Source organism: Caretta caretta, chromosome 3, assembly GCF_965140235.1.
Source record: "Caretta caretta isolate rCarCar2 chromosome 3, rCarCar1.hap1, whole genome shotgun sequence".
NCBI lineage: Eukaryota > Metazoa > Chordata > Testudines > Cheloniidae > Caretta > Caretta caretta.
The window spans coordinates 159,416,063-159,440,746 of record NC_134208.1 but is presented as its reverse complement, the minus strand read 5'-3'; the positions used below and the strand labels follow the sequence as shown (position 1 = coordinate 159,440,746).

The window sequence follows — 24,684 nt, the reverse complement described above, 5'->3', positions numbered from 1 at the left end:
ATTTCCTAATTTTTCAGCTCCCAATCAATTTCTCAACTTTGAATGAATTAGTTCAAACAAAGAAAATATTCTTTATGCCCGCAAAAGAAGCTATTGTTCTGAAAAGCTGTTTTAGCACTTCAACAAACTCTAGGTCCAGCTGCTTAGCTAGTGACTTCCACAGTTTAAGTGTTCAGAGTAGCAGCCATGTTAGTCTGTATTCGCAAAAAGAAAAGGAGTACTTGTGGCACCTTAGAGACAAATTTATTTGAGCATAAGCTTTTGTGAGCTACAGCTCACTTTATCAGATGCATTCAGTGGAAAATACAGTGGGGAGATTCATTGTTCCATGTTCTCTGTGTATATAAGTGTTACCATACACACTTCCAGCAGTTGACAAGACCCTGTGAGGAACAGTGTGGGGGGGATGAACATGGGGAAATAGTTTTACTTTGTGTAATGACCCATCCACTCCCAGTCTCTATTCAAGCCTAAGTTAATTGTATCCAGTTTGCAAATTAATTCCAATTCAGCAGTCTCTCGTTGAAGTCTGTTTTTGAAGTTTTGTTGTTGAAGAATTGCCACTTTTAGGTCTGTAATCGAGTGACCAGAGAGATTGAAGTGTTCTCCAACTGGTTTCAGGGATGTGACTTTCTTTAAAACCATCAAACACATACTGCTTGAATGGCTCACCTGCAGCACTGAAGTTCATTGTAATTGGCATGACTGATTGGATGATTATTAGATGCCCATGTCATAGCAGCAATATCTTCTTCAGCAGTTAGGCATCTACCCTGATCCTTTGTGTTGAGAATACTGGCAAGAAAATGAGTTGGAGTCAGTGCTTCATCGATTGCTTCTTTACTGCCTGCAATTTAATTTTGTTGTTGGTTATTTCTTTCTTCAACACCTCTTCGAAGTTCTTTCCAAGTTTCAGCAGCATGAGCAATACAGCAGCCATCTTTCTGCAGTCTGTCCAAGGCTATGGAAATATGCTGAATATACTGAAACCTATCCTCTACATTTCATTTTAATCCGATGTTGACTATTTTCGTTATGATAGTGCCATCTATTTTGTCAAGATTTTCTTCACACATTGACAACAAAATAGCCCAGCCCTTAATAAATAAAGGTTTAGCTGCAGCACAGCTGGTGATACCAGCAGAAACGCTGAATTTGTAGACACTGTAGATGGACGTTCATAATTCCTTATGTCTAAGATAGGCCCTAAAAACAAAAAAGCAGGGGAAAAAGTCACTCACTATTACTCCCGCACTGCTTTAAAAAAAGTGAGACTGTAAATGAAAGATTAATAAATCATAAGAACTTAAATCCTTAAGCAACATACTGACCATCTTGAAAGACATGAAATGTTAAAATTCATAAATATCTAATAAAACTACTTTTAAACAGGAAACATCACCTACAATGTTTGACTATGCTCAGCAATTAAAAATAATTTCAGAAGTCCAGCATTAACAGTAAAAATTTAACTGATACTCACAAGTAAAAATTCCAATTATATTTTGAACACAAACAGTTTGACATTCATAATTAATCCACACACAAACACAAATTTATGACAATAATCTAAATTTATCATTTACCAGCATAGTAAGACATGGCAGGTAGGTCCATAAGAATGATGCAAAAATAAATTTACTAACCAGTTGATCCAGATTGTTCAGACACGTTCACATCATCTTCAGTCATTGCCTTCTGAGGTATATTTTTCATAGTGCCGTTTCATTCTCACAACCAGGCCTTGAATCTCTTTGTTGCACTGTTTACATTTGGGATGTGTTCCTTTTTCTTTTTTTTACCCAGAGGTACAGGAATTTCTTGAAAATATTCCCAAATAGGGTCTTTTTTTACAACCTGCAGCCATGGCAGGTTTTTTCCCTTCATGTCTCCAGTGTTGAAATCAATACTTAGAGGCTGAAGAACATTGTCCCTTCTTTCTATTGTGTCCCACTTTGACACTAGTGTTGCTCCTTTCTGGCTGCAAACACTGCACTTCTCCCTTGTTACATAACTCCTCCACTCCATCCCCAGAAAAATGAAAACAAATCCAAGACTTCAGTTCATGTAATACACATGCTTTTTGCAGCTCAGTATTCCATTTGTTTAGAGACAGAAAGGGAGGCAATTGAGAATTAATGGATTTCTCTTTCTTTCAGAGTAGCAGGTTTCAGAGTAGCAGCCGTATCTGTCTGCATACACAAGAGAGCAAGGCCATTTACCAGAAGTGCCAAGAACCAACCAGAATCAAGGGCAGGGGAGTATTTTTCCATGAGCTAGAGAGTAAATTTCCATGTTGTGTGGGGTAACAAATATTCATAATTCGAGAAGTGAACACTCAAAGCTCAGGTACAGAGAAACTATAAAACAGGAGTATGAGCCCACACAGGTGGGCTCAGTGCACATAGCAGCTGCCAGACTGGGTTAGACCAAAGGTCCGTCTAGCCCAGTATTCTGTCTTCTGACAACGGCCAACGCTAGGTGCTTCAGAGGGAATAAACAGAACAAGTAATCACCAAGTGATCCATCCCCTGTCACCCATTCCCATCTTCTGGCAAACAAAGGCTAGGGCCACCATCCCTGCCCATCCTGGCTAATAGCCATCAATGGACCTATCCTCCATGAACTTATCCAGTTCTTTTTTGAACCCTGTTATAATCTTGGCCTTCATAACATCTTCTTGCAAAGAGTTCCACAGGCTGACTGTGCATTTTGTGAAGAAATACTTCCTTTTATTTGTTTTAAACCTGCTGCCTATTAATTTAATTTGGTGACCCTTAGTTCTTGTGTTATGAGAAGGAGTAAACACTTCCTTATTTACTTTCTCCACACCAATCATGATTTTATACACCTCTGTCATATCCCCCCTTAGTCATCGTCTATTTCAAGCTGAAAAGTCCCAGTTTTTTTAACCTCTCCTCATATGGAAGCTGTTCCATACCCTTAATAATTTTTGTTGCCCTCTACTGTACCTTTTCCAATTCCAATATATCTTTTTTGAGATGGGCCGACCAGATCTGCACCCAATATTCAAGATGTGGCCACACCATGGATTTATAAAGAGTCCACATAACATTTTCTATCTTATTATCTATCCCTTTCCTAATGATTACCAATATTTTGTTTGCTTTTTTGACTGCCGCTGCACATTGAGCAGATGTTTTCAGAGAACTATCCACAATGACTCCAAGATCTCTTTCTTGAGTGGTAACAGCTAATTTAGACCCCATCATTATATATGTATAGTTGGGGTGATGTTTTCCAATGTGCTTTACTCTACATTTATCAACACTGAATTTCATCTGCCATTTTGTTGTCCAGTCACTCAATTTTGAGAGATCCCTTTGTAACTCTACACAGTCTGTTTTGGACTTAACTATCTTGGGAGTAGTTTCATATCATCTGCAAATTTTGCCACCTCACTGTTCACCCCTTTTTCCAGATCATTTATGAATATATTGAATAGTACTAGTCCCAGTACAGACCCCTCGGGACCTTTTACCTCTCACCATTCTGACAACTCACCATTTATTCCTGATCATGACGGTGTCATATGAAAACAGAAGCTGGGTTCCAACAGCTGTGATGACTTTGCCAGTCTCTCACACCCAGTAGCACAGCCCATGGACCCCCCACAGGATCAAGCCCTTAATACAGTACATGACCTATTGTGCCATATTTTTAAAGCTTGATCTCAAAAGTTAGACGTTTTTCCTCCGATTCTTTCTTTGTACAGAAAAGCAGCATTTCACTCAAAGGGGAAATTTTTTATTTTTTTTTATTTTTTTTTTTAAACAAAGGCTCAGTCATGGATTCAGCATATTTATTTTTTATTTAGATGTTTTAAGAGATTATAATAATTTTAGGCCTTAACATTTTGTAGTACAAATTCAGATTTCGCTTTAAACAAATATCTTTTTAAAAAGGAAAAATTTTACCCTAATCCCCCCTCCCCCAATGCATTTTTCCAGTTTTGTTCCCCAGACTGTGCCATGTGGTAAAAGGAAACAGGTGCCTGTATTACTGTGATGAATGTACTTGATTATTGAAGTCTGATCTAAAAATAAATTATACTGACTGAGAACTATTTTCTTTAAATTCACTATTAACAAGTTCAAAAAATAAAGTTTTGTGATGCAGATTTTTTAAATAAATAGTTTTTTAAAAAAATAATTTAAATTTTATTCAACAAAAAATCTATTTTTATCCACCCGAGACACATCCCTAATGCCCAATACTGTAGGAGAAACATTCAAATGTTTTTAAAGCTAAAACATGAAGTAAAAACATCTTACTCTTCCTCTGGAAAGTGTGAAAACTCAAAATAGGTAATTTACTTTAGGAATTTCAATTCCTGATTTATTTTTCCTCACAATCTTCAGTTACCCGGTAGACACTGTAATTTCCTAGCAACATAAATGGCTTAAAAAATTCCCCCTTTTCTGTGCTACAGAATCTAAGCTTTTATTTTGAATGAATTATGTCTTTCCCCATTATTGTTGCACAGGTGGCCTTCCAAAACGTGAACCAAAAACCAACTCAAGCAGTGATATCTATCTGCATCTGCAGATTGTCTGAAACATCTCTGAGAGAAGTGTGTATTCATCACAACATGGTGTCTCTGAAGCCTCAAGACAACAGTTAAATGTCAACATTGTTAGCTATTCAATTATGGCCCATTTCTGAGCTTATGTACAGTTGCTGGAGATAGTAATAAATATTAGAGCCACGGGTTCCTCAGGTGGGAATCTACACTATTATCCACCACATTTCAAGTTACTACTGTCCTTGTCCAAAACAGGAGAGGAAAGAGAAACACATATCCTCCTCCCAGTTCTAAATGTTGCCACTACCCCATGGATACCAAAACAAAAACTAAGTCCCACTACCCAGTTGCCAAAATCTCCAGTTTCCCCAATAACTAGAGCCCTGCAAGTCTGCGGATACCCACAAAAATGGTCTGCAGATCAGATGCGAATACAAATTTTGTATCCACGCAGAGTTCTAGCAATCTCCACATAGCAATCTGAATGCCGCTGTTAATGGATGGGATGGAGGCAAGGCAGATGCTCTGACCCCAAGAGCAGAAGGTATGAGGGGCCCGAGAGGTGGGCAGGTATGGGGGGGGGAGCTCTGACTGCAGCACACATTCACCCAAACGGAGCAGCTGTCATAGGGTTGCCAACTTTCCAATTTCTAGAAACTGAACATCTCTGCTCTGCCTCCTCCCCTTGAGGCCTCACTCTCCGCTCACTCCTCTACCTCCCCCATACCCTGCGCCCAGCCCAGGGAAGGCCGCACCCATGTCTTCACTAGATGCGCTACATCGGCGCAGCTGCATCCATGGGTGGTAGCGAAGACAAGTCCAGTCTTATCTCACTAGGGGCCCTTCCTCCATGGCCATCTGTTGCTGATGTAATACCTCCCACACTTCTGCTCACAGACCATTTTCCCTGGGCCAACAATTAGGCTACAAACCAAACTTTTTATATATATCCTATATCTGCTCTAAGAAAAGAGCGGCCAAGCCCCCTTGGACCTACCACTCAGTCAGATCACACTGTCTCTTTCCCCTAATCTAATGTCTGCCTCTTAGACACCTTGACAGTAACCAATTACTGAATGCAGTTACTGTCCCTTTATGAACTTTGGAGGACTACTACGTCCAAGCTCCCGAGAGCCCTGTTGCTATTTAGCTTTCTGGCTCCAGATCTCCCAGCCTAGTCTCTCCTGGTTTACCACAGGCTCTGTATAGATCTGTATCCAACTGCTGAGTAAACTCATGTTAGGACCAGCTTGCTCCCCCACTGGGCTCTGGGCATCTTCACCAGCCTCAGATTCCAAGCTGCTTCTTGCTCCAACTGCACTATAGCCAGCTACCTTTCTGAGACAATCTCTTTTGGCAATATGGTGAGACAGTGGGTCTGTCCTACTACCAGTACCTCCATACACACTAGTAGTGAACCTGCTGCTCAGCAGATTCATATTACCTTTGCAAGCTTAACAGCTGTCTATTAATCCAGGAAGATCTCTCATCCTTTACAACCAAAATATGCTCCAATGTTCAGTTCATCCGAGCTGACCCAACGAAGACTGACTCCTGATATTTATAGTTTATCAGCAATGAGTGATTAATAATACTGCTTTTATGCTGGTTAACAGTTGAATTTCATATTAACAGCCACTGTTACTACTTTTTCATTAACATGGAATATCTGAATGAAAAATGACTACTAATAAAATTAACAAAAACCAGTTATTTTGTTACTATTTGGCATCAGTTATGCTCAGGAAAGTGGGTTAGCATTCCATCTATGCTTCTTGGAGGATGATGCACAGTAAGGCTAACCTCAAGTCTTGGAAACACCCAAGTTTAGAACTAAGAGTGACATGCCAGGAAAACAAATTTGGAAATAAACCTTTGGGTTCTTTAGGTCTTAGATTATCAGATGTGTATAGAAAGTTAGCAGCCCTCTTCAGCCATTTGCTTCTTGCAGCACAGATAAGAAACTAGGAGCTCACCAACATGCCTAATGTTCCTCCTTTGACTAGATGTTTTAATAGAACATGGCACATCTGCAGCTAATATGTGGATATTCTATATACACGCTCCATACAGTATGCACAGGAAATAGATGTTGCCAATCAACCTGTCTCATTCAGACCAGAGTGACCAGATTTTGAGATTAGACTGAGTGATGCATTAATGTACACTGAGCGACTGAAATATATTTCTCTACATTTACTACAAATTTATGAGCAGCACACTGGTCACACTGTCTATTTTTATGAAATAAAAACAAAATAAAAAAATAAAAACTAATAAAAACAGAAGTTAAAATTGCCATAAGAAGTCAGATTAGAAGTGGTGTTATACTCTAGTTTTCTGAGCCAGTAGTTTATTGAATTGGAAATAGAAATTCAGAAGTATTTTTCAAACTTCTCCCTTTCTGAAAGAATGAATATTGAGCAGGGAACTAACAAAACACAAATCTCCCTAGGTATTAGAAAAAGAAAATAAAAATTAACTGAATCAATGTCTATACACATTATTTTAAAATCCATATTTTCTAGACAAGTCAACACGTTGATCATCAAAATATCTAGTTTACTAGTAATTAAAATGTTTCTATTAAATTCTAAATCTGATCAGCAACTAGAGCTACACATGCATTTTCAACCCCTGAAACAGAGCTGAGATTTAAGCATTGTCCAGCCCCTTTTGCAGTCATTCCACAATTCTGATTTATGACCTCTGCCATAATTAAGTTCATCATGATTTTTTGTTTGTTTAATTGTTTGGCCATCAAGCAACTCCACTGCATTTCAAACATTAGAATATGTTTGCTGTAACACAGCAAAATTAGTTAAGCTTATTTCATAGTAGTTTATTGAAACATTAACTAACTGCACATACCAAATGTTAAAATCATTGCACAATTAAGTTCCTCACTAGAATTCAGTCATTTCAGTTTTTAAGTTTAAATTCTCAACTCTTGCTTATAAAAAATTTGCTATTTCATTAACTCATACAAAATAGTATGGACTCGTAAGAGATTTATCACTGGATGAAGGGCCAAATTCTGCTAAAAAGTACATACATTTATTTCCCACTGATTTCAATGACAATTTAACACAGAGGGCAGACAATATGGTATTGTGCCCATCTAGGAGTGCATTACATTATGCTGTTTTATTAGCATATTTGGCTGCACCCATAAGAGGGAAAGAGATTGAAATGGCATATTCTAGAATACCCAGAGAAATGTAAAAAAAAAAAAAAAAAGGGGGCGGGGGGGAATAGGTTCTTTTAAATGTTTTAAAATTTTACTTGTTTATGTAGTGAACTTACAAACAGACTGATACTGAGTAGTGAGTCGATAAAACACCAACATGAAGACTTCACAGTAAGCTTTTTTTTTTTAGTTTACACAGGCATTAAAAAATAAGCTACCTAGAGAAAATTATATTCTGTGTATAATACATGAGAAGTTTAATGAAACATTTGCTATCTTATAGAGATTAAATTTAGCATTTGAAAAGTTTCATTTATTAGCTCTAAAAGTAGACAGCTCTCATGCATCTCTACTAAAAAACACTGAAAATTACATTGCAAGGTTCCAGGACATGATTTTGCTCAGTTTGCAAACCAAAGTGATTTTTCGGTCAATACTTTAAAGTCAACCAATGATCGATCTCTCTCTCTCTCACTAAAAGCTGTTTGGGTGACTTTATAAAAAAACCTAGATATTTGTCTACCTCTTCCAAATACAGAGAATAATAAAGATTCTGAGATCAAACTTCCACTGACAGTTTTGTTGAAAATGCACAAGACAGAACAGAAACCAGATCACTCTTGCATTGGTGTATTGACTCTGTAAGGTTAACAATACTAAAAATTGTTTGCCAAAGTAAACAAATATGACCCAGATAAAAAGTGAGCAGTTATGTTGAACAAGGGAGTCCCATTTCTGATAGTAACTTTTCGGACAAAAACTCTTAAAACGTCAGTATACTGAATATCTAGGATATCAGAAAGAAAAAAAAGTGAACAATTTCAAGTATAAAATTCTGACCAGAGGTACAATCCACAGAATTAAACAGCCTATCAATTTTCATTACTAATAAAAATGTCTCATCTCCACTCCAGCAGAGCAATAAAAAGTATAAGGAAGTTAAATGAAAGCCATCAAATGTACAAAGATTCTAGAAGAGAACTCGGATCTTAGCAGTAAGTACTAAATCCTAAAAGGGACATTTTGAGAAGTTATTCTATTTACTGTTTGAGCACCCAGGGTGCTCTGAACTGCACAAGGCAATAAAAATAGTCCCCACTTTGAGGAACTTACATTCTAAATTTAGTTTTCTGTGTATAGCCACTTCTGTGATATGAGGTTAATGAGAGGAGTGAGGTTTCAAATTTCGGAAGAAAAGTAAAATACCAGAACCTCTGAACAAAAAACACACGCCACAAAAAATACAGCCACTTAACACAGCTTAAAGTAGAATCTTCCCGAATCTGTTTGTGCTGCAAATCAGCTATAAACATAGCAAGTAAGCACTGTTAAATCAACAGATTTGATTTCTGACACCACACAAAAGTGCTACTTTGCTGGACTTGTATCCCACTTCAGGGTGCAATCAATTTCTATTTTTCCTCCCACATGCTGCAGTGGATGCAGGCAACTTTCTTGGCCATACTTTCTTAAAAGGAAACTGTGTGTCATTATTGAAAGGATGTACTAATTTTAGACTAAATAGAAATGGCTCTTACTAATGTTTCCTTATGTGCTCCAGCTTGGTCTAGCCACTTTCTAATGTAAATAATTATGAAAGGTAGATTTTCCTTGAGCATGGATCTTAGCTTACACTTTATTGTCCCCACTTAAATAGAAAGCAAGCAAAAACATAATCTCACTTAACTCCACAATTTAGCTCCTGTATTGACTTTAAAATGAATACTTATCAGTAAATGTCAAGATGCAAATCAAAGAAAGAAAATTAGGTGGAAAGATTAATCTGAGGAAACGTAAGAAATGCATGGCACTGCATAAAAAGTGGAAGTAGGGCCTTTCACCCCTTTCTAGAGGCAACTTTTATTTGTAAATATTTGGTGGAAACCTAGCAAGAAATAAAAGTTACAAGAATGAACTAAAATGTCAGTTGTGCACGGAAGCCAGTGCTAAAAGTCACTTATTTTCAAAAGCATTAAGGTTATAAAGAAGTAGTGTTTTTGTTTTAAGTTCTGTCTCTCTGCTATGGAAATAAGCAGGATCCTACAATTACAAACCTGACTCTAGCCAGGTGATTTAGATACAATTGGCACGTATACTTCTACACTACTGAATAAAGCAGACATGAAGTATCAGGAATGATTTTAGATGAAAGGTCAAAGTTGAGAAAAAACATAACCTGAGTTTAAAAATGGATTTCCCCAGTAGCAGAAGATGCATGCAACTCTGCTTAGTGCTCTGTTCCTACCCTAGTTATGCATGAAATACACAGGGTGCGCAGGAAGCCAAGTTCCATTATGAAGTACTCCCAGTCTGATGCACACATAAGCCTACGGCAGGGTGAAGAACTCCTGTCACAGATGCTTGTCTACACTACAAATTTTGATCTACATAAGTAGGTAGCCACGTATGTATGTGGAATATACTTACGTCAGCACTTAGTATGCTTACTAACAGTGCTTGTGTCAATGCAAAGTGCAGTGCACCACGGGTAGGTATCCCAGTGTGCCACATTCCACCTACGCAGCACAATGTCTTTTGGGATATTTTCACAGCTTGTTGTGGGATAGAAATGAGTCATGCAGGGATCTCCAGGCACTAGGCTTCAAGTTTCCAGCATGCAACTTTCTCCATTCCATAATGTAATCCATATCCCATAATTTTCAGGCTTTTTTAAGAAAATGTCCCACAAACCCGCACAACCCTTTTTGCCATCCACCATCTCTGACAAAAGCATGGAACTTGCACTGCTCCTTTCTCACGAATATTGCAAGTACATGACGTATAGTCCTCCAGTATTTGCAAGGACATAGGACTAACCATAACAAAGGGGGACATGACAATTTCTTCAAGTATGAAGTATTGCTGTAGTCGTGTTGGTCTCACGTTATTTGACAGACAAGGTGGGTGAGGTAATATCTTTTATTGGACCCACTTCTATTGGCAAGGAGACAAGCTTTCGAGCCTACACAAAGCTCTTCAGAAGAGCCAATTTGAACATGTGTCTCTCTCACCAAAAGAAGTGGATATTACCTTACCCACGTTGTCTCTCTGATTTCTTCGAGGTCAGACTGCTAAGGGACATAATGAAACAATTAAAGGATGTTGGTGGCATTTCAAAAGCAGCTGCAGATAGTGAAGCACTGGTTCTGGGCCCAAGAAACAAGCAGCAAATGGTGGGATCACAAAGGAATGCAGATTTGGGATGATGAGCAGTAGCTGTAGAACCTTCGGATGTGAAAGGACATGTAATAGGGTGCAGCAGTCTCGGCAGTCTAGTGGTTGGCACATCTGACTTCCAGCTCCTTGCTTCCCTGACAGAGGTGCCTCAGTTCTTAAGGAGATATGGAAGGGGGACCTGGGCTAGAGCCCTGTATGAAGCTACACCAGCAGGATCCTCCCAACAGAAAGTATAAATCCACTGCCCTGAGCTACTTCCTACCTCTATCTCTTCAGTTTGGTGCATAGCCATTATAGTCCAATCTGTAGTGGCTTAACTCAAATAGCAACCCCTTTGTGGGCCTTTTGTGGTATCCTGCAATGGCCTAAGGGACCTTTGGGCAGGGCAGATGCAAGATTGGAGGGGCCTAATCCCACAGTCTCTCTCTAGTTCATTAACAATTCACTCACTGCTGGTGCTCTTCGGTCTCCTCAGCCATCTCCCTCGCTCCCTGAAGCGGTTCTTCTTCCCCAGTGGCTGTCTTGGCTATCAGGCTTCTAGCAATGATTCCCTCATGTAAGGAGGCAGCAAGTGCCTGCCTCCTTGCCAGTCAGCTCTGAACTGAGCCAGGTTCTCTCCTCTTCTTCTCCCTCCAGGCCTGGCATTGGTTGCAGATATAGCAAGGCAAAGCTAGCTGGGTTCACAGTCTCTCTCTAACCCTTTTTGTGTTGGTTTGAGGCTTCTCAGCTTCACCACACGCCACATTCCTAGATCTGTGTGCCAAGCTTGCCCAGCCCTCCAGCACAAGGACACCAGAAAGAGATGCACTGACAGCTGAAAAGTGAGTGAGAATAGCACTCTGCAAGCTTGCAGGCACCGGTTGGTTTTGGTCAGTGGGAAATCATTTGGAGTTGGAAAATCCACTATGGGAGCAGTTGTCATGCATGTGTGTAGATCCATTAATCATGTCATGCTATACAGGACTGTAACTCCCAGGAACATGCAGGAAATAGTGGATGGATCTGCAGCAACGGGGCTCCCAAATTTCAGTGGGGGCAAAAGACAGCACACACATCCCTATTTTGGCACCAACCCACCTTGCCATAGAGCAGGGGTGGCCAAACTTACTGACCCGCCAAGCTGTATACGACAATCTTCAGAAATTCGAGAGCTGGGGTGCACCTGCCGGGGCTTGGGATTTAAGCCCCTACTTCTGCTGAAGCCCCAAACCCTGGCAGGTGCACTCCGCAGGGCTGAAGCCCCAAGAACCACCTCCCTGCTGGACAGAAGCCCCTGCGCCACCATCCCACTGCAACGCCTCACAGATATTATGCAGCACACAACTGGTAGGGGGAGAATTGGGGGATGGGGCTGTGAGCTGCTCCATGAGGCACACGTTAAACGTAAAAGAGCCACATGCAGCTCGTGAGCAACGGTTTGGCCACCCCTGCCATAGAGGATATCAACAGAAAGAACTACCTTTATATGGTTATGCAAACATTGGTGGATCACCAGGAAAGCTTCACTGAGATCAGCGTGGGCTGGTCAGGGAACTTGCACGATGCTCACATCTTTAAGAACACAGAACTGTTCATAAAGCTGCAAGCAGCGACATTCTTCCAGACTGGGGATTACCACTGGTGACACTGAAGTGCCAGTAGTGACCCTGGGAGACAAAGCCTACTCCCTGCTTCCCTAGCTCATGAAGCCACAGACACCCTGACAGCAAAAAGGAAAGATTCAACTACCAGCTCAGCAGGTGCAGAATAACAGTTGCTAGATTGATAGGGATGCTGCTGGAGTTTACTCACAAGATTGGATCTTGGTAAGAAAAATATTGCAATGGTTATAGCTGCCTGTTGAGTGCTGCATAATATCTGTGAGGCAAAGGTGAGGGGGGGTTGCTGTCTGCTAAGTCTGAACAGACAGACAAAAGGGCCATCATAAGAGCTCAAAGTGTACCTATGCAGCTACAGGATGCTTTGAAAGAACACTTTAACAGTCAGCCACATTAATGTACTGTGCTGGACTGTGCTCTGGCCCTGAAAGCTTGGGGGCTGTTAGAATTGATATAGATTTATAAATATTATACTGTGTCTTTTAGTGAATCTATGAATATGCGGTGCTTGCTGTCAATTTACCCATATGACTGGGTGTTTTGTTGAACCTATGAGTTCTGTGGTGCTGTACAATAACAAGAACTGGGTGCTTTGAGTACTACTATGCATTTTGCAGTATGTGTGGTGAACTAATAAAGATGACTATTTCAAAAACAATTCTGAGTGACAAACAGTGCAAATAAAGAAGGACAACACAATACAAACTTTTAACTTAAATTAATGGAAAAACTTTAACATTAGAGAGGCAGCAAACATTTCTGTCCATTTCAGCGCACAAATTAAGTCCATTCTGGCTTCACATACACCAACTGTGCCTCTCTCAGATCAGTGAATATAAAGCTACAGAACTGTCTTTCTTCTCTGAAGTTAAGTGGTAGGAGTAGGGATGTGGCCCATGATGCCACGTGGAATGTTGAAGGTATGGAGAGCAGCCACCATGGAATTCTCCAGAGACTGCAAAAGATGGTAAGTCTGTGATTACTGAACCTGTAAGGTCACCTAGAGACAGCACTATTTGGGCTTGCTGCCTGAGAAGCTCTTTATGTCCCGGTGCATCTCCCTTTCCCTGCTGGGATTCCTGGATCTTTCTCCTATCCTCTCTGTCCCTCTCCATGCCATCCGCCATGTTGACGCTGAACATATCCTCCCTATCTTCTTTCTCCTCCTCATTCAGGTCAGCCATTTAATGGGTATAGAGGGGGCACCCCTCAAGGTCGCAACAGCTACAGATAAAACAGACGCATCACTGGTTTTACAGTCACAACGGAACGGGAAAGATAAGTTTCAAAACTCCCTTCTCTTATCCCCAATGGTGCCTGCTGAAGTCATCGCGGAGTGGCATGGGAAATTGTCCTACCACAGAGGAAGAAATAAGGCAGCCATCCCTGGAAACCTTGATGAAATTGCATGGAGATATTCTGCAATATCTGAGGAAGGTATAAGGGACATCCCTATATACATAAACTGCTCCAGATACCCTTCCCCGCACCTAACCCTACAGGGAACGAAAAGCAGATAGCACTACAACAAAGGTAGAGTTCTCTCTCCTTGTACGAAACAAACAATGAAAAGTCAATACCTGTGTCTTGGACACAAATCAGATATTAGGAATGGCAATATACAAAAACCTGTAGGAGAACACTTCAACCTCCCTGGACACACAATAGCAGATTTAAAGGTAGCCATCCTGCAGCAAAAAAACTTCAGGACCAGACTTCAAAAGAGAAACTGCTGAGCTTCAGTTCATTTGCAAATTTGACACCATCAGCTCAGGATTAAACAAAGACTGTGACTGGCTAGCCAACTACAAAAGCAGTTTCTCCTCCCTTGGTGTTCACATCTCAACTGCTAGAAAAGGGCCTCATCCTCCGTGATTGAGCTAATCTCGTTATCCCTAGCCTGATTCTTGCTTGCATATTTATACCTGCCTCTGGAAATTTCCACTACATGCATCCGAAGAAGCAGGTATTCACCCACAGTGGGAGGAGGTATTTTTTCATATTCTCTGTGTATAAATAAAGTCTGCTGCAGTTTCCACGGCATGCATCCGATGAAGTGAGCTGTAGCTCACGAAAGCTCATGCTCAAATAAATTGGTTAGTCTCTAAGGTGCCACAAGTACTCCTTTTCTTTTTCCAATACGTCTGTTAGTCTATAAAGTGCCACAGGACTCTTTGCCGCTTTTACAGATCCAGACTAACACAGCCACCCCTCTGATACTTGATACCTTTGTCTTGCTAACCTGGGGATGGGCTAGGATCCATCTTTCTATTTAAACACTAAGGGAAATTATATGCACATACTTACCTACAGTTCCTTCCCCTTCACTGGATTCATCTGTGCTCAGCTTTAGGGACTGGTTAGATTGTGGTGAAGTCACAAATGGATCCTGACATAGCTAGACCCTCTCCACATCTCCCCCCACACCTTTCTCCTTACTATTCTTGACAGGAGTCTGTGTCTAAGGCTCCTCCAAGGTACCCACGGTAGTCTTCAGGGTGGTGGGGTCTCTCTCAAATATGGAAGGCAGCTCATGGTAAGAGTGGCAGGTCTGCAGCTCAGCACCATATCAATTGTTGGCCTCTCTGGCCTTGTGGTATGTCTGCCACAGTTTCTTCACTTTCACCTGGCACTGCTGCTGATCCCTGTTATATCTCTTCGCCTACATCCCCCCATGCAATCTTTTTGTAGATGGCCACATTTCTACAGGTAGTCCATAGCTGTGCTTGCATAGCCTCTTCTCCCCACAGGCCCAGATGATCCAGTTCCTCCTGTCTGCTCCAGGCAGGAGCATGTTTAGTGAGCCAAGCCAGCATGGTTGGCCAGGCAGTTGAACAGAACAAGGGAGAATTGCTAGGTGTGCTTGCCAAAGCGGGCAATCAGGAAAAGGCATTTCAAAAACACAGAGGGGGTGGATTCCAGTTTCTGAGACCCCTGGGCAGTGGAATTCACAACTGTGACCAGAGCAGTGACTGCTAGGCATTTTGGAACAGTTGGAGAACCGTTAGGGTTGAAAAAGGTCACACAGTATCTACACTTGCACTACATTGACCTCAGTATTTTGATCATGGCTCAATGCTTTCAGGAAGATGGTTTTATTGCATGGCCTTAACAGGGTACTTACATCAGCTGAAGACAAATTTGACTATACACACATGCATAAATAGGTCAACACACGTCAACTTATGTCAACCTAACTTTGTAGGATAAACCAGATCCCAGTGTCAGGTAGGCGTTCAGTGAATAGGTGCTGAATGAACAACTTCTTCCCATTTTTGGGGGAGGTACAGAAAGGACTATCTGGCCCTTCATGCACTACAGTTCAAAGTGGGAAGAGAGAGAAGAGCAAGACAAATTTAACTGACTGCTTAAAAATAGAGCCTGGCATTAGAATCAGGAGGAAGCAGCCTGCATGTATGCTTCCAGATTGATGCTGAATTTTAGAATGCCTTCCTGGACTCCCACCCCATATCATTTGTAATGTTTAGATCTCTGCAATATAAACTTGATAAGATGGCCATAAGTAGTCTATGAAGAATATGCATTTTGGGTGATGTACATTTCAATTATTTAAACTTGTGGAATAAAACCTTATAAATCTACTATCAAAATAATTCATTAAACTATCCAGAGACTTTGGTAAGAGCAGTTGTCAGATTCCATGTGAGATGGGGGGGGGGGGGGGAAGGAAAGTGCAAGAATTACTTGCAACTGCCACAAATGAAGCGCTAGCTAGCAAAATCTGCAATAATATCAGACAGATGACTCAATGTGTCTGTTAGGCTACATCTATACTAGGAGCTAGAGACGCAATTTCCAGCTCTCTCACACATACTTGTGCTAGCTTGATGAGAGCTAGCACAAGTATAAATAGTAGTGTAAGCCATGCCAAATATGTACCCACGGGGTTCAAGCGGGTTTGTATTCGGCATGCTGCCTCTGCTACTGCAGCTACATTCCTATTTACACTTGCACTGGTTCTCACAGAGCTAACACAAGTATGTGTATGCGAGCTGGGAATCACACCCCAAGCTCATTGTGCAGACACAGCCTCAGTCCACTTAGAGCAAGGAAAGTAACCTGAACTGAATTCTTGTGCCCACCTGAAAAGTCTGCCTACACTTCCAATTTTACTCTAGAGAAATGAGCAATTTAGTGTTTGGGAACATGTACAGCAATACAGTTTGATTTAACTGACTGCTATGCACTTTCAATATTTTGTCAAATATTTCAAAGCTAGATTACATTTCTATTCCAAATATGTAATGTGTCATGCAGGTAGTAAAAGCTACAACAAAAGCCCAATTATGAAATTTTACCCTATACAGCAAAACATGCTGCAATAAATACCCTTCTTATTCTCTCATTCCTCAGTTACTGTCTCTTTCTGCTTGACCACTATAAACAAAATTAAATTAAATTACCATAAATTTATAACTGTCATGAGTAGTGTCACCTTTTGGCATCACTCTAGGACACACCTGAGATTCCTCAAGAATTCCAAATCCTAATGAAGCTAGCTTTGCTACTACTGGCTTGGAACTACTTTTTCTTCCCATTTCATTAATAGAGTAGTGAATGAAGTCATACCTTAATGCAGCCTTTAAAATGTCAAGAAAACATACTTGCACAGACCCAAAGTCTGCTTGACTGATTTTTGATGATTGATATACATAAAAGTTTTACCCAGAAAGAAATTTACCCAAGGCAAGTAGAATTTTTGGAAGGTTGTTTTAAAGAAATCTAAAATCAAAATAAAAAAGGTTAAATAAATCATGAATGAGGAAACCATACAACTTGCTAAGAAATGGACTGCATTAGAAAGATTAGATCTGCTACTTCTCCTGTTTAGAAATTCAAGTGCTATTAAAAATGTAGTATAACCTATAATAAAGAGGGACAGTCAGACCCAGACATTTGTAAACAAAGTAACACATTAGAACGAAATATTAAAAATGAAAATTTTGAACATTTCGTTTACTGTTCTTTATGAATTGTAGAAAGATGTCAGTCATCAACCCCTAAGATACAGATATTCAGAGTATTGTTCAATAGAATTAAACAAGTGCTGCTATTATATCACAGTAAGAAGTCACACCACCACCAAAACAGGAAAGTTATATCATGCGAGCAGCATGATATACAATCACTGTAAATTACTGCATTCTTAAAATAAGATATTTTAACAGCCACTTTTTTCAGCATTCCAATTGGCTATGGAAATCCCTAGTCACATATACCTATTTCTGGATATCTATTATTAGATTAGTCCATTCACATAACACACTATATTCAGACCAACACCTAGTCTGTCACTTACATGTCTGTTGCTCTTTTTGCATTGTAAGAATCAACTGTTTACCTTGGGGGCGGGGGGGGGGGGGGGTGGCGGGGGGGGGGGGGGAGAGAAGGAAGAAAGCCTACTGCATAGTTTTGTTTCAGAAACAAAACTTGTTTTGTTACAGGCACTTGTATTTATTCCTGAGCAATTCAAGATTTAAAATTCACCTTAAGTCGGTGTTCAATACCAAAGATCTACATAGCTATTATATAATGTTCAGACAACTACAAACAAGCCACTACAAAATTTAATTGCCATGGTCTGGTATTTACCCTTGATGTTTACATATACAACCTATTGTGTTGTTTATTACATTGCACAGATTTCAGAATTTGGTTAGTTACAGCAAGCTATATTTAATAAGGGAAAAATTGGTAAGCTACTGTATTTCTTAACTTCTGGCCACCTAGCTACCCCAAATATGGCAGCAGCCATTCATAAGTCAGACCAGCGTTACTTCAGAATTGGGATGACAGGAGAATAGTTTTCTGATCACTTTGCCGTATGTGCCTTATCGCATGCCTGAGTGCAGAAAAGTGTACACTGAAGTTATAGTTCAGAGCAATTTTCTCTACCAGTGTACACTGGAAAGATTATGCACATCTAGTCCTTTTGTATTTGTCAGAGTGTCAATAGTATACATTCTGTCTGCTTATTATAAATCAAGCTATAAGCTTGTTTTCTATTGAAAAGTGGAAGAGCCTCCATCTCAGAACTACACCTTAGTTTATGATCATTTATATCTAAATGCTTGTCTAGACTATGATAAAATATTTTAAAAAGGTGTTAGCTATCAAGTTTTAATACTTGGCCTGTCTGTGCTAAGTTGTCTTTGATGTTGAAGCATAGGCTCTTCCTGTTGTCATCGTGCCCCCCTCCAAAGGGTTTACCTTAACCAGAAAACATGTTTTAAGATATAACCTACTTGTCTATAAGACTGTGTAAATAAAAATTAACTAATGCCTTTAAACTAATATGTTTGAGAAATATACCTTTTAACCTAGTTTACACAAGCCCTAAGAGAACATGAAGTCTTGGCTACACATACATGTTGTACCTATTTAACTAAATGGATTGAGAAACTGATTCAATTTCACACTGTCCAACACAAGGAGAATACACTGATTTAACTAGTTAATAAACCAATTTAGTTACACTGATACAATCTGTATGCTTGGGCAAGACTTGGATTACGGAATTCCCGAAGAATTCTTGAGGTTCCTTTAAAATATAAGCAATCATTCACAATGAACATTTAATTTCAGACAACTTCCCGCTTTAAAAACAGTTGCCATTTAGTATTTAAAGATAGATGCACAGACTTTTACCATACTTATGAGATGTTTTGCTTATACATATACAGACAGTTTAAAGTTGATTATACAAACACCTATTTAGATAGCCTAAGGGGAGGGTCTACATTAGAAACTTTTGCTGGTAATGTTGGTTGGGGCATGATTTTTTGCAACACTTCTAAACTAGCAAAAACTCTATTGTGCATACAATTATACCAGCATAAAGGTGTTTTTGCCAGTATAGCTTATTCCACTCACTGAACCAGTACAAGCTATAATGGCAAAAGAGAGCTGCATCTACAATAGGAGGGCTAGTTGGTATAACTATACCAACAAACCTTTTCTAGTGCAGACATGGCCTAAGTAAAATGATTGTCTCAAAGCTGCCTAAACAAATTCACCTCTAAAATATGCAGCAAATTATATATAAAACTAAGCTTTTTAAATTATCAAAATATTCAAAACTACTATGCACAAAATATGCAGTTATTGTGAATTAACTGAGTATTTTTCAAGTGTCAAGAAGCTAGCCACTTTGTGAAAAACAGCTGTACGAATAATAGAAAAAAGTTATGATTTAAGATTTAAATTACAAAACAGCTTTGAAAAATTCAATTTAAGGCATAAATAACTACAAACAAAATACAATAAAGCCATCCAAGGAACAGAATACAAGAAAAAAAGAAAAGAAAAAAAGAACCAAGCTCTCCATATGCCAAGCCTGCATGCATATTTGCCCTTGGGAAAACAAAAAACCACAAACCTTAAGAAAAAAGTTTAAAATAGAAACTTCTTACATTTGTGAAGAATTCCTATGACTTGACACTTTGTCACAGCAAAGGAATGTGCGGATTATATCACGTAAATCTTACTGTTGCGTTCTAAGGACTTGGCAACTGCTGATAATTAATCTTTAACACAAAGAAGATTCAAATCTAACTACAAGACAGACAATATCTTTTGAAGGGCAATTTACACCCCCCACCCCCCCAACTGTTTAACCTAATGGGTAGGCCTATACGGATTACAATAACGCAACCCCAAATATACCACCCAAATATACCAGCATTCAGTCTACCAAGTCACATTTCTCACGAAGTCTTGCACCAATCCAAAAAGAGCTTATGGACACAGAACAGGCACGAAACGGCTGGAGGGGGTGGAAAATAATCTCCAAGCAAATAAGACCACATAAAGGTTCAGTCTCTTAGACAAATGGACACAGACACACTCCAAAAAAAGCGAATTATTAATGTATGGCTCGATGTTTGCATCTAAATTAACAAATCCTACGAACAATACATTCACGACTGCTGGGGGAGAAGGGGGGGGGGGATTTTGCCTCTATTGATTACACAGGGAAAAACCCAGCTGCTGCTGCAATGCAACACACACCGATAAAAGGGCAGCGCTTCTCCCTCCCCGCCTTGGACACGGGATCGCGAGCAGCCTCTAGCCCCCCCAAAAAGGACGCTTCAGGAGCTCACGAGCCGGCCCCTCGCGCCACACAAATCACGGGGACTCTCTCTCTATTGACGGACAGCCGCGCCCGGCCCGCTCGCTCGCTCGCTCGCTCCCCAAGGCGCCGGGGGGGGTTGGCCATTATTATCCCTGCGGAGCCAGCCCTGCCTTCCCCGGCCGGGCCGGCGCCCGAACGCCCCTGCCGGGGAACAGACACAACGGCTGAGACACAACGGCCCCCAGGGTGTTTTCACAGAGCAACAAGCCAACGGCGCAAGAGAACCGCCCATGGAACAACGCCCCCCCCCCCGCCTTTCTCCTCAGACCCACAGGGCTGCCCCCCTTCTCCCAGCTGCCCCCCCCCCGCCTAGGCCCTCCTCCCACCGGAGATCCCCACAGCGCACCCCCTGCAAACACCCCGGTGCGGGGGTGGGGCGATGAGCCTCGGGGCGGCCGCTCACCTCATGGCGCTGCCCGGGCCGGGGAGCCGCTCTCCCCCCGTCCTCTCGAGCGGGTGCTTCAATGGGCAGCGAGTCCCTGAGTGCGAGCGAACCCTCCGTTCGGCCGCCGGGTCGGGCCAGACCCGACCACAGCGGGGAGCCGCGGGTGAGGGGAACGAGGAGGAACAAACCAACTCGCGGAGTAGGGGAAAGTGGAAGGGACGGGAGCGCCGACACCAGCGCGCGGGCGTCTCGAGACACCGGCTTGCTTGAGGGAGTTGGAGGGGGGAGGCACGGCCGCACGCAGGGGACGCGGTGGGCGGAGCGGCGACGCCACGCCCACTACTGGTCTGCGTTCCGTGCAGATTCTAAAAGGAGAAAGAGAGGGGACGTGAAGCAGTTGCGGGCAAAGCGAACAGGGGTTAATGTGCTTTGGCGACCCCCCGTGGGGAGTACTGGTCCCTCTGCACACTTGTATAGCGTTGGGGGTCTCTGTGCCCACAAGCACCCCATGCAGTATTGCTGAATCCTCCAGTGGTCTCTCCGCAAAACAGAAGTTCATGGATTGCATATGACCACTCGGTGCTCTCCCTCTATAGTTGCCTTGTATGTTTACTATTCAAACCCCAGGTGATTTCTCTGCACTACTGCATTGCATATATAGTTGAATCTTCTTACAGCCCTTTCTACACAGCACTGCATTCATTACTGGAGAATACTGTAGTGGTTTCTCTGCATACGTGTAGTGCATTCATTGATTTCTCTAGTTGTTCCCCTGCCTATCTGCCCTGCAATCCAATGATCAATGCTCCACTTTTTCTCCTACACACATCACTCCTTCGGTCATTATGAATCTGCAGTGTGCATCCACATGATGTTCCCCTGACTACCGCTGAGGTTTTTGCTGGTTTTAGACACATTAGTCCCCCTTGGAGATTTTTCTGTGGCCTCTTTATGCTAGCTCTGCCAACGCAAAGCGCCATAAAGCCCAGTGAATTGGCAATATGGGAAGTTCCTGGATAATATACATCCCCCCAGAGAGCTCTATCTCCTTCTCTTGCACTCCCCCCAGGTAGAGGCATGGTAGGGTCAGAGGACCAACAGTACCCTCTTAAAAAGAAAAGGAGTACTTGTGGCACCTTGGAGACTAACAGATTTACAGCTGAATATAAATTAGGGCAGCCCTCAGGCAATGACTGGATCAGTCCACATGGTTGCGTCCACCTCTCCTGAGGTGCACTCAAGCTCAGCTCAGCCACAACTAAGAAAGGAAATCATTAATTTTAATTCCCTCCTCCCTGAAATCCATGGAATTGTTTCTTGCCTATTGCACTTGGCATAGCATAAGGGTTTAGGGAAAGGGGAGGGCAGTCAATTACATTTACAGAGTCTTCTTTACATCTAAGGGGGCCCAATCAAATGACTGTGCAAAGCCCCCATAGACTTTGCAGATTTGATTGAACCAGGCTTGCACATGTCACTATTAGGGTTTCCATCCCTCCAGGATTGTCCTGGAGTCTCCAGGAATGAAAGATTATGTCATCTGATGAAATTTCCAGGAATATGTCCAACCAAAATTGGTAACCCTAGTCATTATACCCAATTCTTTCCCCAACACTTTCTCCACTTAAGACTTGATTCAGCCACCTTTTCTTATGCTGAGTAATCCCTTACTCCACAAGTTACATAGTCCCATATGCAATATAAGTAAAGTTGTAGAATTGGGCCCTTAATTTTTTAGGAACATGTACAATCAGGGCAGCCTACTAAATTAACTCTACAGGTTAAATTATTCCATGCTTTTGTAATTCTTCTAATTACCTTTCTATGCTCCCATGAGCATAAGATGCAGGATGTGATTTTAGAAAGCTGGGAATATTATTTCAGCCTCCTGAACATTGGCGGTCACATCTTTTAGTAACCACATGTCTGTAGAAAAAACAGATTTATATTTTGCTTTTAATTCTCCCACTGGATCAAACACATGGTATACAGAACTTCAGTCAATTCTTGTTCAGCCAACTTCTGTCAATCACTGAATACACATTCTCTCCCCTCTCAGGTAGCTGCAGGCATATTAATACCTTTACTGTTTCTAGCCATAGGGTGAGGGTGTGTGTTTTCTTTTCTTCCCCTTCCAAAAAAAATCACACCCGTTTCTCTAATTTTTAGATTAGGAAAAATTTAGGGGAAACATTTCTTTAAAAATTACCATGGTCACTCTATACATTTCTGTTCTCATTTTCACATAATTGATATTTACTTTAACCCCCTTGAAAGCATTTAAGTCACATTTATTTCACATTACACAGCCACCTCTTCACTGGACAGCACCATTTCTTAAACAGATTTGTCCATAGTTAAGTAACTAGTCCAGAGGTAGAGTAAGGGAAGATAGTGAAGAAATATATTGACCATCTGTTAGAAAACAGATTAAGAAAATGAAAGAAGATCTGAAACTGAAGCTTGTGACCATGTATATGGAAGGCAATTATACTTCTATTGGCATGAAGATTATGTAAAAATATTACTGTAGAGGTGAATCACAAAATGCAGATGAGTAATCAGAAAACGAACAAGTATTAAATATCCTTCCCAACAGGTAGGTAACTTTGGCCAAAATATAAACACAGACTGAAAAAGGACTAAATTTGAATCTGACAAAGAACTCTGTTTACTGTTCTTGGATCACTGCTCTAAATGCCTGTAGCATTCAAAACTAACAAACAAGCAGTAGAATGCAGATCACCCATACTCAGTATATCACAGTTTGCAAGGCATGAAATATTACAGGTTCTGATGGCAGATAATGGACCCCAATAGTTAAATACATTATTTCAAGAATTCACTAAGATCTGAGATTATCACCAAAATGACAGACAGACAGTGAAAAGTCTCTTGCAGTCAGCCAACCATAACAATAAGGATCTGTATCTAGTTGCACTGGATTTAAGAATACACCAGGAGAAGGAATGGCATCACCTTCACAGATGGTAATGGGCAAATTAACAAGGATGTTGCTTTCATCCAGACCACACCACACGATCCATTGTCTACAGCCAAGATCTACGATACAACCACATTTGCTCCAACCCCTCAGACAGAGACAAACACCTACGAGATCTCTATCAAGCATTCTTACAACTACAATACCCACCTGCTGAAGTGAAGAAACAGATTGACAGAGCCATCACCTTCAGCCCCCAACTAAAACCTCTCCAACGCATCATCATGGATCTACAACCTATCCTGAAGGATGACCCATCACTCTCACAGATCTTGGGAGACAGGCCAGTCTTTGCTTACAGACAGTCGCCCAAACTGAAGCAAATACTCACCAGCAACCACACACCACACAACAAAAACATTAACCCAGGAACCGATCCTTGCAACAAAGCCCGTTGCCCACTGTGTCCACATATCTATTCAGGGGACACCATCATAGGGCCTAATCACATCAGCCACACTATCAGCCACACTCGTTCACCTGAGCATCTACCAATGTGATATATGCCATCATGTGCCAGCAATGCCCCTCTGCCATGTACATTGGCTAAACTGGACAGTCTCTATGTAAAAGAATAAATGGACACAAATCAGACGTCAAGGATTATAACATTTAAAAACCAGTCGGAA

The 24,684-nt window shown here is 41.1% G+C and overlaps 1 protein-coding gene across 13 annotated transcripts in view; it reads right to left on the bottom strand.

Moving 5' to 3' along the window:
- The window catches only part of ENAH (ENAH actin regulator), a 196,592-nt gene extending 175,247 nt beyond the window's left edge, over window positions 1–21,345 (bottom strand). For 5 of the 13 annotated variants that reach the window (XM_075127057.1, XM_048843321.2, XM_048843323.2 and 2 more), the window contains exons 1-2: window positions 21,070–21,342; window positions 673–1,206 (exon numbers count right to left, since the gene is read on the bottom strand). In XM_075127057.1, coding sequence (XP_074983158.1) covers window positions 673–737 — 65 coding nt within the window. In that variant the 5' untranslated portion in view covers window positions 738–1,206; window positions 21,070–21,342. Of the gene's footprint in view, window positions 1–672; window positions 1,207–21,069 lie in introns of all 13 variants that reach the window. The other 8 variants (XM_075127056.1, XM_048843313.2, XM_048843314.2 and 5 more) reach the window with 5 other exon arrangements.
- Between the last annotated feature and the right edge of the window lie 3,339 nt (window positions 21,346–24,684).